Source organism: Colias philodice, chromosome 16, assembly GCF_061535455.1.
Source record: "Colias philodice isolate Cphi_HAF_F1 chromosome 16, ilColPhil1 Martin Lab GWU primary, whole genome shotgun sequence".
Classification (NCBI taxonomy): domain Eukaryota; kingdom Metazoa; phylum Arthropoda; class Insecta; order Lepidoptera; family Pieridae; genus Colias; species Colias philodice.
In genome coordinates, this window is record NC_143101.1 from 3,741,776 (window position 1) to 3,757,492 (window position 15,717).

Consider the following 15,717-nt stretch of genomic DNA (forward strand, 5'->3'; position numbering starts at 1 on the left):
GTATAGCACACGCTTTCGTGAGATGTGTGAAAATATAATTACATATATCTTTATCAGATGTCTAGCCTTGACAGTGAAGCTTTGTAAACATTTCTGCGATTTATTATGTTTTATTTAATGCATGATTTGTTTATGACTTCGAAGATGCGTAATGTAATGTCCTTCCGCGGTCAGTCACACTAGGCTTAACACAAAGAGATAAGAGTTAACATCAGTCAGGAATGGATACGTAAGAGACAATGATTTTTGTTTGATTAACATCGCAGCGAACAATTGATTGCTTATATAATGCGCTGAAAACTGAAGTTGCCTTGGAATTAATACGTGGCCAGTTTTACGATTAATTATGCAATATAGGTATCAAATGGCGAATTTAAATATAGTTTGTAAAGATTTATCAAAGAGTATAACGATTAAAACCGTTAAATTTAAAATTACTATAAAGAAAATATGACTTTTTAATCTGTGATATAAATGTCATAAAATTTTTATTTCAAGACTAGATCTGTGATTTCAAGTTATTTAAAACAAAACATGATTTTATGGTTTATAACAATTGTTTTTCTTGTTAAAGACATTGGACACAAATTGGGTCCTTATGATCCTTGGTACAGTGACCAATAAAATTTAATTCATTGTATTATGTATTTACGATTGCTAATGGCTCCACTGTATCTACTATATGAATGTCAAAATTAATTACAGGGTTAAAGAAAGAAAGTTAGTTTAAAACATCGAGATATACTACTAGAGGGGTTATTCCAAACAAAAACATTGCGCGCGGCCGATGTGGTGGGGTACGTGTGGAACGAGCGAGGCGTGGCTTCAAGTTCAAAGATTAAGCAATGCGTGCAGATGCGACACATTGTGCAATCTGTTTACTCGGTACTATCTGGTGGTACTGATACTAGGGAATTAATAAAACGAGGATTTTATATTAAACTATGTATTTTAATTTCCTTTAAATAATATCAATTTAGTAAGCTTTTGTCGTTTTGTGTAGTAATCAATAGTTTTATCAGTTTTTGCTTCATGATGTAATCGAATTTTGGAGTATTGGTTTATAATAGCCCTAATTAAATGGATACGATGATTCAATGTTGATGGCGTTTACGTATAAGAAACTCACATTTTGAAAAATCTCACGTGAGATTCGAGGATGGGGGAGGGGTTGAATAAATTCTCACGACATCTCACCAGGGGGGGAGGGAGGTGCAGAAAATTTAAAAAAACACCTCATGTAATTTATGGACGCCCCCTTACTCGATCACAATTTTTGTAACTTTACTATAAACGGAACTACATTTAAAAATATACTTTATTTATTGAGTTATAAGGTTGCTGCCATTCTGTTTATTTACATTCTCAAAAACATCAATCGCCGCAGAGGTGGCTTGCGACAAAGGCGGCTTGTGTCAAAGACCTCGGCGATATCATTTAAGAACATAATATTATGTACTTTAGGCAAACTTGTAATAAGATGTATTTTACTTTCTTATTAGTCCATTTGACAAGGATATTGGGTAAGATACCTATTGGAATAATTTTATTATTATGTATGTACTTATTAAATCCGCGAATAAAAAAAATTTTTAGTCGTGAATATAGAAATTGGGTCGCATTTTTTTAATCCGCGAATAGTGAAAACACGAATAAAGGAAGCGCGATTAAGGAACTTTTACTGTATTAGTTTCTGTGAATGTTGTGTTTATTTGTAATTGTTGTGCATAATAATTTATAAATCCTATTGGAACAACTGTTGATTAACCTTTTTTTAATAAATAAAAATAAATAAATAAATAAATATTACTTAATATAACCTACCGTTTTACTTTGCGTAGTCGGGTAAAAGTATAAATATTTAGGTACTACACCACGGTAATCTTTCCTAGTAGATATTGTTAATTGTATATAGATAGTTAAAAAAATCCAGTTACATTTTTTTAACAGACTCATCGATAGTGTCACGTCTGTGCTGTTAGTCTATGAAAAATGGCGCGAAACGCAGAACGCGTGGTGATTTTTCGCAAAATGATAACAATATTAGTAAAATGCATGACTTACTCATAATAAGGAAACTTACTGGTGAAAAGTCACTCCTCGGGCTTTGTTTGTATTATGGGAACTGTTAAAACAATATCTAAGCAAACACGAAGGCATTTTGAACAGAGCAATAACACGTGTTGACGCGGCAAGCGGGGGGCACAGTCCGACACAGACTAAAGAGACTTGTGATTCTTACCTCTAGCTCGTGTTAAAGAGAGTGTAGTAGCGATCGCCTCTCTAGTACGTAGTACATTCTATCTCGATGGTTTAAAATAAAATGAACATTAAACATAAGCTCTACATAGTACTTATTAATTATCTTCACTAATAGGGTTTCCCTTCATGTTATCTTCTTATACATATTAATTTGTGAGGGTTATTATAATGTTATAAAGATGCATATCTTGAAAATATGATTGACTTACAAACTTACAAAAAATAGTAGTTATTAAGACGTAGAGTGAATAATAGTCATCTATCATAAAGAGAAAAGATTTACCAGGTAAATGAGAACGTCTATATTTCTTGTTTTTGTTAAAATAATTTAAGAATAAAATTAAATTAATACGTAATCAATTTGTTTGTTACATTTCTTAAAATTACGAACTATTGTTGTTATCAAATTTATCTTTATATCGGTAACAATGCTTAGGTATGTACTAGGATATGATAAATTATAAACAGCTTCGCTAACTAAGAGCGAGGCTCAGATTCTGAATTTAAAAAGAGGAAATTCAATTTAACCGCGAGTGATACACCGTAAACAGGGACCGAAATAGGACAACGCTCACTTTTATTTAGTTCTCGAACATTTACGGTATCATTTGCGGCCAGTGTTCTCGATAAAAAAAATAAATGACTCTCAAAAAAGTTGACAAACAGTTTAATAAAGGTAAATAAACGTGAAATTTTAGACACTGAATGGTAAAGTTAGAGAATAAATCTAGGTTAATAGCTTTATGTGTATACTAACTTTGTTAATAATAAAATGTATTTTACATAGCTACCCTAGCATAATATATCTCAATAACTAAAACTTAACCAATTATTGTCCTACTTTACTATTATGCTCTCACGTTTTGAATGGATTGTTTCTTAGTTCCATTAATATTGGTAGTTTTGTCTAGACAGCTTACAAATAATTAAAATTGTAAATTGTCTCCATTTTCAAATAACATCACATAACTTTATTACGCTACTGGTGCCAAGTTTCGAGATACGGCACTGGTCTCAGTTATAAAATTCATTGTTTTATTGTAATCTTTTGGGTAGATAAATTGGTAAATGTAAAAAGTCGACTGGTGTATTTAAATTAACTCGTTTTAAATTTTATACCAAAAAAATATTTCTTCACTTTTTAATTTAATGCTCTAAGATTTAAATATTCAATGAATTAGGTAATCTAGTTAGATTGTCAGCTGTTGACAGTGTTACATTTTCGTTACATTTATTTTTTTCTATAATTAATAGTACATCGTAATGTTTGAGTCTGAGAACATACTTATAATATAACCTATAGTTTTTTATGCTCCTCTCGCAGACAAGAACGAGCCGGGTCGATTTCTCGGGGAAGGGGTGTCTTTTCGCGCCAAATTAATAGGCGTTCTTGAAGTGCCGGAGGCGCGCGGTGACAGGATGTGTCAGGAGGCATTGGCAGATCTCAAGATGGCGATTCGCGCGGCGGGCGAGCACAAGCAGAGGATACAAGTGCACGTCGCCATTGATGGATTGAGATTACGGGACGACAAGACTGGCGTAAGTTGTCACCTGTAACATAATTAGGCTATGGGACAACCGCATCACAGGTTTGGTAACAGGAACTGTATAGCATGGTCGTGGAGTCACAATCATTTTGTCAGAATCAACATTATTTTCAGCTTCGCCATGGAATGTGTTATCTCTGATGAGTACAATTTCAACTTTGAATAAAAATAATGCCTCAAGAAATATTCAAATACCCCGAGTATTTGAATATTTCCTATAGAACCCTGCTAACTTCCCAACAGTAAAGTCAATAGTAGCGGTAAAGTAAGTGTTCTCGAATGAAGCCCCGCAAAATATGTTTTAAATATTTGGTATCCACCAAATTGCTGTTGTTCATTTCCTCGTTACCCTATTTCGTTGTAATAAAAAGGGCTAATATAAACAAACCATCCCATAACGATTGAAATTGAAAAGAAAATTGAGGCTAATGGTGAGTACACAGCTAATCTATCACAAACAAAGTCGAATGCACTTACGGCCAGCAATACATCATCGACCTTTATCAATAATTGATTCACCAATAGCCATAACTAGCGCAAAGTCCATGTAATCTCGCCCTAACACTGTAGCAACGAGCTGAATAAATCATAAGTTGGTAAATGAGGTTTAAATATAACATTGAGTTGCTTTATAAATATGTAAGCTCGTGCATACGCAAATACGTTGAACCGAAATATCCTTTTGCGCATTTACCTTCAAGATATGCTTATCAGATCTTTGAAATATGTATTTTATGAGGGCAACATTGTTGTCGTAATGAATAATCTAGAATGTTAAATGTTTTTTCATGATTAGTAGGTTATGTATATATGTTTTTAGGGAAAATTAATCCCTCAGTCCCGGAATCACAGACACAATAGAAAATCTATTGTGTCGCGGCCCGATCGGGCCGCTCGGTGGTCAATGGGTTAATCGTGGATATAGCTACATTCGCCAGAACAAAAATATTGACGGCATAAATTCTTTGCAGTTGACTTTTGATTCATTGTTTGGACATGCAGAAAAATTTTCAATGTTTATTTAATTTCCGTGCGCTCGATTTTTTGAAAAAAAAAAAAGAATTGTAATGTACCTACGCAAAATAGAAAAAGAATTTTAATACATAGGTTAATTATTAAGAGCTAATACCTTAATTATTAAGAGCTATTAGAGCTTAATAGCTCTTCACTTAATGAAATATAAGGATGATATTAAACGGACAATAAAATAAAATACATTACAAAATAAAACTATTTATAAATTACCCAAACAACATAAACATGAACAACTAAATTAGTTATTTTCTCTCCGAAATTATCTAAGTTTAGATACGATCCAGACATAATAATAGAATTCACTTCTAGCTGACAATGTCCATGATAGCCTATTTTATACTTTTTGACGTTCATATTTGGTCATGCATTATTTTCATTTTAACTGACAGATAAGCATCCAGAAGCTGGGGAACCGTTATATTGACAGAGCCTTCAAGGATACAAGTTAAATCAATATCAAATAAGTAATGGTATTTCTTCCAGGATTCCCTTTACCATCACCCCGTTCACAAGATCTCGTTCATCGCACAAGACATGACGGATTCGCGCGCTTTCGGCTACATATTCGGCTCTCCGGACACGGGGCATCGATTCTTCGGAATAAAGACTGATAAAGCTGCTAGTCAGGTAAATATATACTTACTTCCCGCCAGCGGATTCGCCCGCGTAGTCAAAGAAAAACCAGCATAGTTCCCGTTCACGTTGGATTTCCGGGATAAAACCTATCCTGTGTTAATCCAAGCTACCCTCTATATATGTGCTAATTTTCATTGCAATAGGTTCAGTAGTATTTGCGTGAAAGAGTAACAAACATACATACACATACACATACACCCATCCTCACAAAATTTTCTTTCAAGTTTATTATCGCCTTAAATATATAGCATAGACGACTGCATTCTACAGTAATATACAATATAATATATGATATATTATGTACATTATACACATCTAACGTATTATGGTTATGACTAAATTAAGTGCTAAATTGCTATATCCATACATAGTTTAATACTATCTACTATTATAATTAGCATTCCACTACGCATTAGCATATTTGCGTGTCTTAATTAATTTTCCTATCACCTTTCATACTATACTATGAGTATTTTGAATAGATATTATTTATTAACTCTTAGTATAGTTATAGATAATTAGATATGAGATCATGTTTAGGTGATCACAAATAGCAAATAGATGGTTTCAAGATTTTTAATTAAAAACATTTTAAACAAAGTCAATTTTAGATAATTTTCTGACTCCTCTAGTCTCGTTTTTCACCTGCTTTTAAAAGGTTAAACCTTTCTACACTTATCAAGGATCGGTGGCAATACATAAATACATATAGTACGACATAAAAGAGATGAAATTAATTATTTTGGAACTAATTCGTTTTTCATTACCTGGCAACCCTGAATTGGCAATGTAGCTGTCAAGTTGAATAAAAATTTGTTGTTTTTTTCGTGAAGTGGAGAATTATTGAGATAAAATTGTTATTTAGAACAAGAAATTTAAATAAAAAAGGAGACATCATGAAAAAGGTTAAATGTAGCGGTGTCCGTGATGTGGTGTATAAAGTTTTTATTCGGTGTTTGTCCGAATTTCAAGCTGGAAATTTATTGACTGATTAGGAAAACGTTTACAAACGTACAGCAGAATATACCGGTGAGATTCCATTTATTTTTGCTCAGTACTACGTAAAATAGAATATTCCATTAGTAACGAGTGTTTAATGTATGTATGTATGGCGATTATTACGTTTTCGCAATTTAATTTGAGGTTATTTGTATGTAAACAAAAACTAGTTTTTATAGTGCGACCAGCACAATTTGAGTCAAGAAGTTATATCCAATCCAACCAGCCTCAAATAAAGTACCTAGTTTAGATTTTACTACATAGTATAGTGATAACTGTTTTCATACAGCTATCTATCTATTAATCAATCAAACCATAAGAAAAAAAATTATATTTACTGTATCATATTTACAGATACTGAAGATGCCCCGTACCCTCTTGCCAGTACTTCGAAACAGAGTGATGATCAGTCCTTTGAAGGAGTAGAATATTTAGATTTTGATGAATTATATTAATGTACAAAATTTATCTACAAAAAAAATAAAAATATGTGGTTTTCAAATCGCCTTGTTTTTTTCTACCCGACGGACCCAGAAAGAGGGTAATGTGTTTGAGCTGCATGTATGCTTGTTTGTTTGTATGTTTGATTCTATGTGCGCCTCTGCAGTCTAAACACTTGACCGATTTTTATAAAATAACTAATTCCAAATACATTTAAGTAAAATTTGACCTAGGTAGGTCAATTAAAATACTAATGTATTTTTGTCTTAAATTACACTTTTGCTACAATGAAACAATTATAACGGTTTAAATCGCGGTATTTATTTTAGATTATATTATATAGATTTTTGGATTTTTATTCTATAGTATCAAGATCGCTTGCGTCGCAGTATCAGTGTTGCTATATGAGCGACGGTGGCGCCCTCATTTATTTTCATCTCTTTTGTGTCGCACTGTAATTTATGAGTTTATCTTATAAAGGTGTTTTTTTACTGTAATTTTCTAAATGTACATCATCGAGTAATGTAATTTAATTAGCGGACAAGGGAAACCTTTTACGATCGTAGGGCGTACTACAGCGAAATAACCCCTAAAATACAGTCGTCCCTTCGTTTGATTAGGGTTTTAATGTATATATGTATTATCGTCGATCAGGGGAGTGATTATAAGGTATCTGTTGCAATCAGAAACACACGAAGTATTGTAGATATAACGTCGAAAGAAATATCTGGGGCCGTATTAAGACCTCTTATTTCCAGATAGTTTACGCCGTGAATTGAACTGACCGGCAAATTCATATTATGTACGCAATAACCAGCAAGGTTAATTATGGTACAATATGAATTTGCCAGTCAGTTCAATTCACGGTGTAAGTGTAAATTGTCTGTAAAATATAAGAGGTCATAATGCCCCAGTCCGTTTGTGACAACACATTTTATGTATCTATTATTATTGTTTATTATGGCAAGAATATAACTCTGGGATTACTAATTCTGAATTTAACGAGTAGTCATAAGGCTAAATTTTTCACTAGGTCAACTATACATAGTCAGAGACAGACAGTTGGAAGCGACTTTGTTTTATACTATGTAGTGATAAAATTTGTTCGACACATAGTAACTACTGTGTATTAATTTAAAGGTCAGAATCCAGTACATAATCTGTAACACATTTAAAAGCACATAATGCAGATGGATGATCACATCGACTTGTTTACGAAAGGGAAGCATTCAATTGAGAATACTTTGCCAATTAAAACCGACCGTTTCGAATATCTAACTCATTATCTTATAAATAAATCTTGCTATAAATATATTCGTGTTACAGTCCTGAGTAACCGTTTTAATTGTTTGAATTAATGAACAATTAACCAAAAATTTTAATTGCAAAATACTTCTATATTCCGAATAAAATAGTATAGGTAAGGGAGCCTGGAAGAAATCGCTGAAAAGTTTAAACTTTACGTCCAATGTATATTCTATTCTATATATTTTATTGTTAAATGGTGTTGTACATTAAATATGTAGTTTAATACCTAGATATTAAATATGTAAATATAAAATAGGAGCATGAAATAGAAACCTAAATTCATATGATATCTAAGACATAAACTCGATTTAGTAAAAATACACATGTCAATAGTTGATGTTAATATCTGATGGATATAGGCGACGCATAAGGGGGCGTCCATAAAATACGTTGAGTTGTAAAAAAATAAAAAACATCACATATTTTATGGACGCCCCCTAATTGAAAATACACATTTCAATTATTTCTAGACCAAAATACTTATTAAAAGTCGATTCGTGTCACTTCACAAACGGCAACTAAATTACTAATAAGTGCTACTTCAATAATTATTATTTGTTGTAAGAATTCGGTTCTAATTACTTTATTTGTAATCCACACTTCTCTACTTTCAGGTAGTTATAGCAATGAGGGACCTATTCCAAGTAGTTTTCGAATTGAAGAAGAAAGAGATAGAAATGGCGAAGCAACAGTTGGAAGGCAAGACTGTGGCCAGCAGCCTTGTGCGGCATCCGACCGCAAGCGCCGCTGAAACTAAATCTAATAAGGTACAATTGTAATACATATCATTTTTAGTTTTATAGCATTTTAAGCTATTGCATAGCTTCTATCGCGGGCCTTGAGCGCGGGGACCGAATCCAGAAATTCCGTAACGAAAAACCTCACGCTCCCCTCTCCGACGGGCACAGAGGTGTGGCTTGAAGGCATGCTATGCAATAGCTTTACCGCGGCAGTTCCCAAGTGCCACACGTCTTTTGAGGTGAAGCTTCTTTAGGCGCGTTATGAGTAAAATTTCAAGGTCGCGACATGGCAATACCGTCATGACAGTCATGGAGTAAGGAGTCGATTTTGGTATCTTAATCTTGACAAAGAAGTTTCACTTCTGACGAGTGTGCTCGGCATACGTTTTTTATTTATTTTTAGTTTGGTAGCATTTTTAAATGCTTTGAATACATAATAAAAAATATAAACGGGAAATACCACGCTTATAACCCTAATGTAAAAGATATAGATTAGTTCACGAGATTGAAAAAAATATTGTTTATACTGATTTAGGATAATTTCTAAACTTTATGCAATATTACGTAATTAGAAATGCAAAGTACAAACTGACTCCAGATAAAAAAATACAGTTTTTATCTAAAACAGTTTTTGCAGCAATACCTTGAATAGGAACACACTGCAGATATTTTGACAAAGAAGTATTAGATTTTAATGTTATTACTCCTTGTTATAATATTCATGTAAAAATCGATAAAATAATACCTAATATCATCTTTCTCATATACAACTAAGAATCTTCACGGGTTTCCTTTAAAAATATCTATTGTACTATGAACAATGGTGTTTACGCATACCCAATACTAACAAACAAATATTTGTGTTGCGTCAAACGCGTAAAGTATGTATGTTTGTATGGAACGAAGTCAGTATGTATAATGTACGATAGAAGTGTGTTGATGCGTTTTGTGAAGCGCTTCCCGAGCGTAAGTGCTAGCTATGTGCGTATGTGTGATGGCCACACTGGGGATATTAGTGTAAGTAAAGTTAGTTTAAAGTACTATAACTGAATTATATTTTAAAAGCGGGAAGCTCGAGGATTAGGGAAGCTTTGTATTTGCATTCAGAGCACATTCCTCTTTATAAACGTGAACAAAATTATCGAGCAGAAAAAAAAAATACAAAAAGGATTGTGGATTTTTTTTCAATAATTGTCATAAGGTGTTGTTAGAGGTCTCCCCTTTCCACTATGTATCATAAATTGCATTCGATAAATGGGCTATCTAACACCGAAATAATTTTTCAAATTGGACCAGTAGTTCCTGAGATAAGCGCGTCCAAACAAACAAACAAACTCTTTAGCTTATTAGTATAGATAAATTAATATATTTCAGAGTGTAACAGCGGGTGAAAGTGTGACAGTGAAACAATCGGAGGGCGCGGAGGGAGGTGTAGCGGAACTAGTGGATTTGGAACAAGAGCTGTGTTCCTTGAGGAGAGGGCTCACACAAGTTGAGGGACTCACTCCCTCCAATGATCCCTTCGGTGACTCCTTTACAGCTCCCCCGCAGGTAATTTTCTTAAATTTTATCCTTTATAGGATTTTCTTTGATGAATTATGTTTTGTAGTGAATTTATGTCTATTTGTTGAGCATGAAGTTAATTAAGATTGAATTTCGGCCGTTTTGGATTTTATTGAGTTTGAGTATTTGAATTTTATTTAAAAAATATGATAGTTTTAAAAATTTAAAATGTAATTTTTTAAAGCTACCTGGAATTGTTTTGATGCAATTAAATAGTACCTAACTGATTTTAAATAAAATTCGCTCTCACTGACTATAACATTTAACGATTTACGGAAACATATCATAAGATTTTCCTAGTCAGGAAGACAACCGCATTTTAATTGTTCCGCGTAATTTTTTTTTATTATTATTACAGAAGGGACTCCTCCCCCCACCGCCGGGCGCGGGGCGGGGACGGAGCACCCCGGGGCGAAGCTCCGCAAGCCCCAGCAAGCCCCCGCTGCCTTTCGACTTGTCTTCTGTCGCAGCGGACTTCGAACCAAAACCAGCTTTGGTCGATAACCCCACTGAACAACCGGTAAGCCATATAACATTACTTTATGAATAGAAATAAATATAAATTTGTGTATGAAATTGCATTTTACAATTGACGTATAAGCTTAAACATTTATGAACTTTTATGTTTGTAATGTAACGCATTGTCGTAACAGTTGTATTATTATGTGACACGTTTATACAGTGTGGAAATTTAAAAAAGTACTTGAAATACTAGAGATAGCAAATTTTGCTGAGAGGAAACATTCATTTTAAAAATAAATAGATTCAAACATTTTCAAAAATTCACTTGCCGACCTGGCATTGAACTAAAATAAAAAAAAATCTTGTTTTTTTTTCAAATGGACACATATAATATTAAAGATAATTAATTTATTTTAAAAATATTTGCTCTTATGAATAATGCAATGGAATGGAAATTTATTTTCTTCTGAAAATATTGGTAATAATTACAAGTAAATCAAATAAAAAAGGCAAAATAATAATCGAATCTGCGGTCTTGCACCGTAAAAATGTTTAAAGTCCTACTTCTTTAAAATTTCAATCAAAAAGAAACCGTGTCCGAAACCTCTAGTACTTTCCCTCTAGGGCCCATCGAAAATTTCCACACTGCATAGTGTTTATGTTTGTTGTTATTGTAGAGCCATTTTAATAGGCAACATTTGACAGTTCAACAAAATTCAACAACGTAACCTAGTAACCACGACATAGAATAACATGATATTTCGTTTTGTTAGAACTGCACATTTGTTTAACTTTTTTCAATTACGATTACATATTTATAATAATAATGACCGATAGAAGTAATTTTAGGACTTGATTTTACTGATAAACCATTCTAAACATAATGAACAATTTCTGATTTAAAGAACTGACGTCGCTACAATTTTGTGTCAATAAACCTTTTTTCTTTTTAAATACCAGAGACGTTACTCTAAAAATCGAAATCTGACATCTAGAATCGAATGCATTGATTACTTGGGAATAAAAATTATCATAAATTATTGACATGTGTTTCAAGTTCGATTGACAAATGTTTCAAGTCCGTATCGATTAATTCACTTTAATCGATGTTTTTAAGCAGGTTACCACCCTATGAAGATAAAATTGATAGACGTCAAATGTTGCCTATTAAATTGGCTCTACTATAAATTGCTATTTTCGTTAAAATATTTAATAATTAACTTCTTTGTTATTTAAATTTGTTTCAAATATGATAGGAGAGATTAAATTAAGCAAACTATAATTTGCTTTATGTGTTAATAATAATTGTCATGTACAAACTTGCATGTACTCTGTGATGTTCGAAACCCTGTAAGGAAAAGGAATGTAGCGACTATATTCGCTGCCCTAGTTCAACAGTAAGATATTTTGAACAAAGTATGTTTTGAGTTATTCATACTTTTATGATTTTAGTGTCATTAATTCACTCGTTGTTAATTGAAATGTGGTTGATTTTTTAAAACTATAGTTTGGTTTAATGTGTTACGGAGTTATTTATATTTCAATATTAATAAAATAATTTGAATATTAGTTTTAAGGCTTTTAATAGTAAGATAACCTTATATTGAACTCAGACTAAATAAAACATGTTTTGTATTTTTAATGTTGTCTCTAAAATGGTTTATTTAAAATTAAGTTTATATTGTAACTCATAGAGTTATTGTTTTTTGTTTTGTTTAAGAAATACTAAAGATTTATCCAACCAAGCTTCCAAATTTATGGAAAATCCACTGAGATCGACACAATTTTAAGATATCTCAGTATTACAGTACATCGATATTTGAGAATGTAAGTTGTCCGACTAAATCCGCGGAAATGTTTGGTAACGGGATAGGAAAATTAATTAAAAACTGAGAAATAGTTTGCTTGTAATGTATTATTTATTATACCTAGTATCTTAATTGCACAAATCAGTCTCATATTATAAGTTAAAATCTTATTATTATTTTTGCACAAGTCAGTTTAACTATTACTAGCTTACCGCCCGCAGCTTCGCCCGCTTTGTCTAAAACCTAATAAATTATATACTAAAACCCTCCTCTTGAATCACTCTATCTATTAAAAAAAACCGCATCAAAATCCGTTGCGTAGTTTTAACTTTTAAAGATTTAAGCATACAAAGGGAGATAGGGACAGAGAAAGCGACTTTGTGAAGCGAAGATTTTGTAGCCAAATTTATATGGATCTTCTTTTTTTAACCGCCTTCAAAAAAAAGGACGAGGTTATCAATTCGGCCGGTATATTTTTACTTGGATACATTTGATGTATCATTTGTATATCGACAATTTTTTGACCATTTTCGTCTTAGTTGAAATTTTTCCCCATTTTAGACAGTTTTTTCCAGTCATAAATCTGTTGGTAACCTATTTCATTGACTGTATAAGGTTTACCAGTTTTTTTGGCTGATTTTAATTTTTTTTGGCAGTTAGATGTCTCAACATAGAAATGTTTTTATAATTCCATATAAGGACATTTGAAGATGTCTCTGTGTAGATATAAAAGAAAAGTAAAAATCTTCCTGACTTTGTAAGATATCTTAAGATGTCAGATTCTTGAACTAAAGGTCGTTAAAAATATGCCAGTGAGACATTTAAATTTGGGCACTTTGGTTGCGTTTTACAAATATCTGAGTTTTGAACCAGACAGAAGAGCGAATTTTTCACATGAAACAAAACTTATCTCAATTTTGTTTTTTTTTAAGATATCTTACTGTTGAACTAGGACAGCGAATTATACTCGTATGTCTTTACACCTGCACACCTTAGCACCGTTTTTATCGTTTGCTCTTCAAGATACTACGCTTGTTTTTGTTTATTTGGCTGCCCTCGCTATGCAACACATACAGGTTGTCTCGAAAGTGTCAACCGTTCACACAAAATATGGTGTGAAGCAACGGTTTCGATTAAGTACTATCACGCCGTATACGAAGCCCGTCTATCGGACCGTGTTTCGTTTCTCACAGAGCAACCTGTATTGGTACTCGCATGATTCGATACGCTTAAAGTCTCCGAATGCGCCACGTGGCGTGGTACTAATACAAGCGCAATAGAACCGTGATGGGTGTTGCAGGTGATCTCGCAGGCCGCCGCCGACCCGACCGCGTACGACGTATTCACCGAACTAGACCCGCTCGGCACCGGCCGGAGTAAACCTTACGTTGACAAAAAACTCTTCTTTCAGGAGCTCAAAAATCCACCAAAGAAAGTACTGAAAGACCTCGTCCCGCCGACGCAGTCGCTCCTAACCGACATAATGCCGGTGGCGGGCGGGCGGGACTCGTGCGCACGGGACGCGTACGGACGGGAAGCGTACGGGCGGGAAGCGTACGTGCGGGACGCGTACGGGCGGGACGCGTACGGGCCGGCCACGAGCCTCACCTCGCTGTCGCGCCACTCGGGCGGCACGGTGGCCGTGGCCCGGACCGACCGGACCGATCCGACCGCCGGGTACGCGGGGGGGTTTTTCGCGTCCGATCCGTTCGCCGAGACCGATCCGTTCGATAACGCGGACCCGTTCTCGGACACGTTCAAGGACGATCCGTTCACGAGTATGCAGGAGTTCCCCAAGACGAGTTTTTTGCGGGCGGACGATTTCAAGAGTAAACCGAGCAGGGATACGCAGGATAAGCCGGAGGTCGGGCCGGAAAGCGGCAAGAGTGTGTTCAACGGGCCGCTGCAGGTCAGCTTGCCGCCGGAGCCCGTGCCCAAGTCGCCCAGGCTGCAGAGACAGGTAGGGAAACATTCAAATAACGAATTTGACTTGGCACTCCATTCTCATTGACCAGTGTACACATTCGTACTCAGTTATTAGTATATCTATAAAACATTGTGTTAGACGTATAAATATTTTTTTTGTAAATATTTATTTATTTCATATACATATATTATTAAATAAATATGTTTATACATATAAGTAATTAAATGTTGTTTCAAAACACTAAAGTGTTCAGAAAAAAAATATAAAGCCTTCTAGTGTCCTTCAACCGATCAACAAAACGCAAAAATGATGCTTGGCGTGACGTGGATAACGCTCTGTACTATTATCATTTTACATTTATAACTTTTTATTTACAAATCAAAGTAGATTTATTATTTTTATTGTGTTATGTACAACAACAAGGTTGCCTGGAAGAAATCGCTTCAATGCGATAAGGCCGCCAATTTGTACGGTGAAGATTCATTTTGTATATTATTGTATTTTATATCTGTGCATTGTACAATAAGGTGTTTTTTTTTATTTACAATAAATCGTCGCAAATAAATAATAACATTTTCTAAAAAGCTACCCCACCACACGATCTGTTCGCAGATGACGGACACGTCCACTATCCGTCAACGTCCGCAGCCGAGCTCCAAGCTAGTGGACAACGCGTCCCCCCCTCCCCCCCTGCCCCCCAAGAAGGTCACGGACCTGGGCCTGCCCCCCCCACGGCCCCCCCACGAACCGGACGACGGGGATACGGGACCACCACTGCCGAAACCGGTTAGGAAGAAAGAGCCAGTTGTGAGTAATAATAATAATAAATTATAATAAAATTCTTTATTGACATAATTACACAGGTCACAATAATGAATCCTTCGGCTCCCGAACTAGTTTAAAACTGTGTCTCAGGAGCCAGAGGCTTCTCCCAATATTGATCATAATATTATGTCTATAAACTAAACTAAACTAAAAGCTCTAAAATA

At 34.3% G+C, this 15,717-nt stretch overlaps 1 protein-coding gene across 4 annotated transcripts in view; it reads left to right on the forward strand.

Annotated features, from left to right (window-relative positions):
- The window catches only part of Dab (DAB adaptor protein), a 44,582-nt gene that overhangs the window by 4,082 nt on the left and 24,783 nt on the right, over positions 1 to 15,717 (forward strand). For 3 of the 4 annotated variants that reach the window (XM_089705246.1, XM_089705247.1, XM_089705250.1), the window contains 7 exons: positions 3,587 to 3,801; positions 5,328 to 5,471; positions 8,843 to 8,995; positions 10,343 to 10,519; positions 10,890 to 11,051; positions 14,102 to 14,761; positions 15,341 to 15,535. In XM_089705246.1, coding sequence (XP_089561372.1) covers positions 3,587 to 3,801; positions 5,328 to 5,471; positions 8,843 to 8,995; positions 10,343 to 10,519; positions 10,890 to 11,051; positions 14,102 to 14,761; positions 15,341 to 15,535 — 1,706 coding nt within the window. Of the gene's footprint in view, positions 1 to 3,565; positions 3,802 to 5,327; positions 5,472 to 8,842; positions 8,996 to 10,342; positions 10,520 to 10,889; positions 11,052 to 14,101; positions 14,762 to 15,340; positions 15,536 to 15,717 lie in introns of all 4 variants that reach the window. The other variant, XM_089705248.1, reaches the window with a different exon arrangement.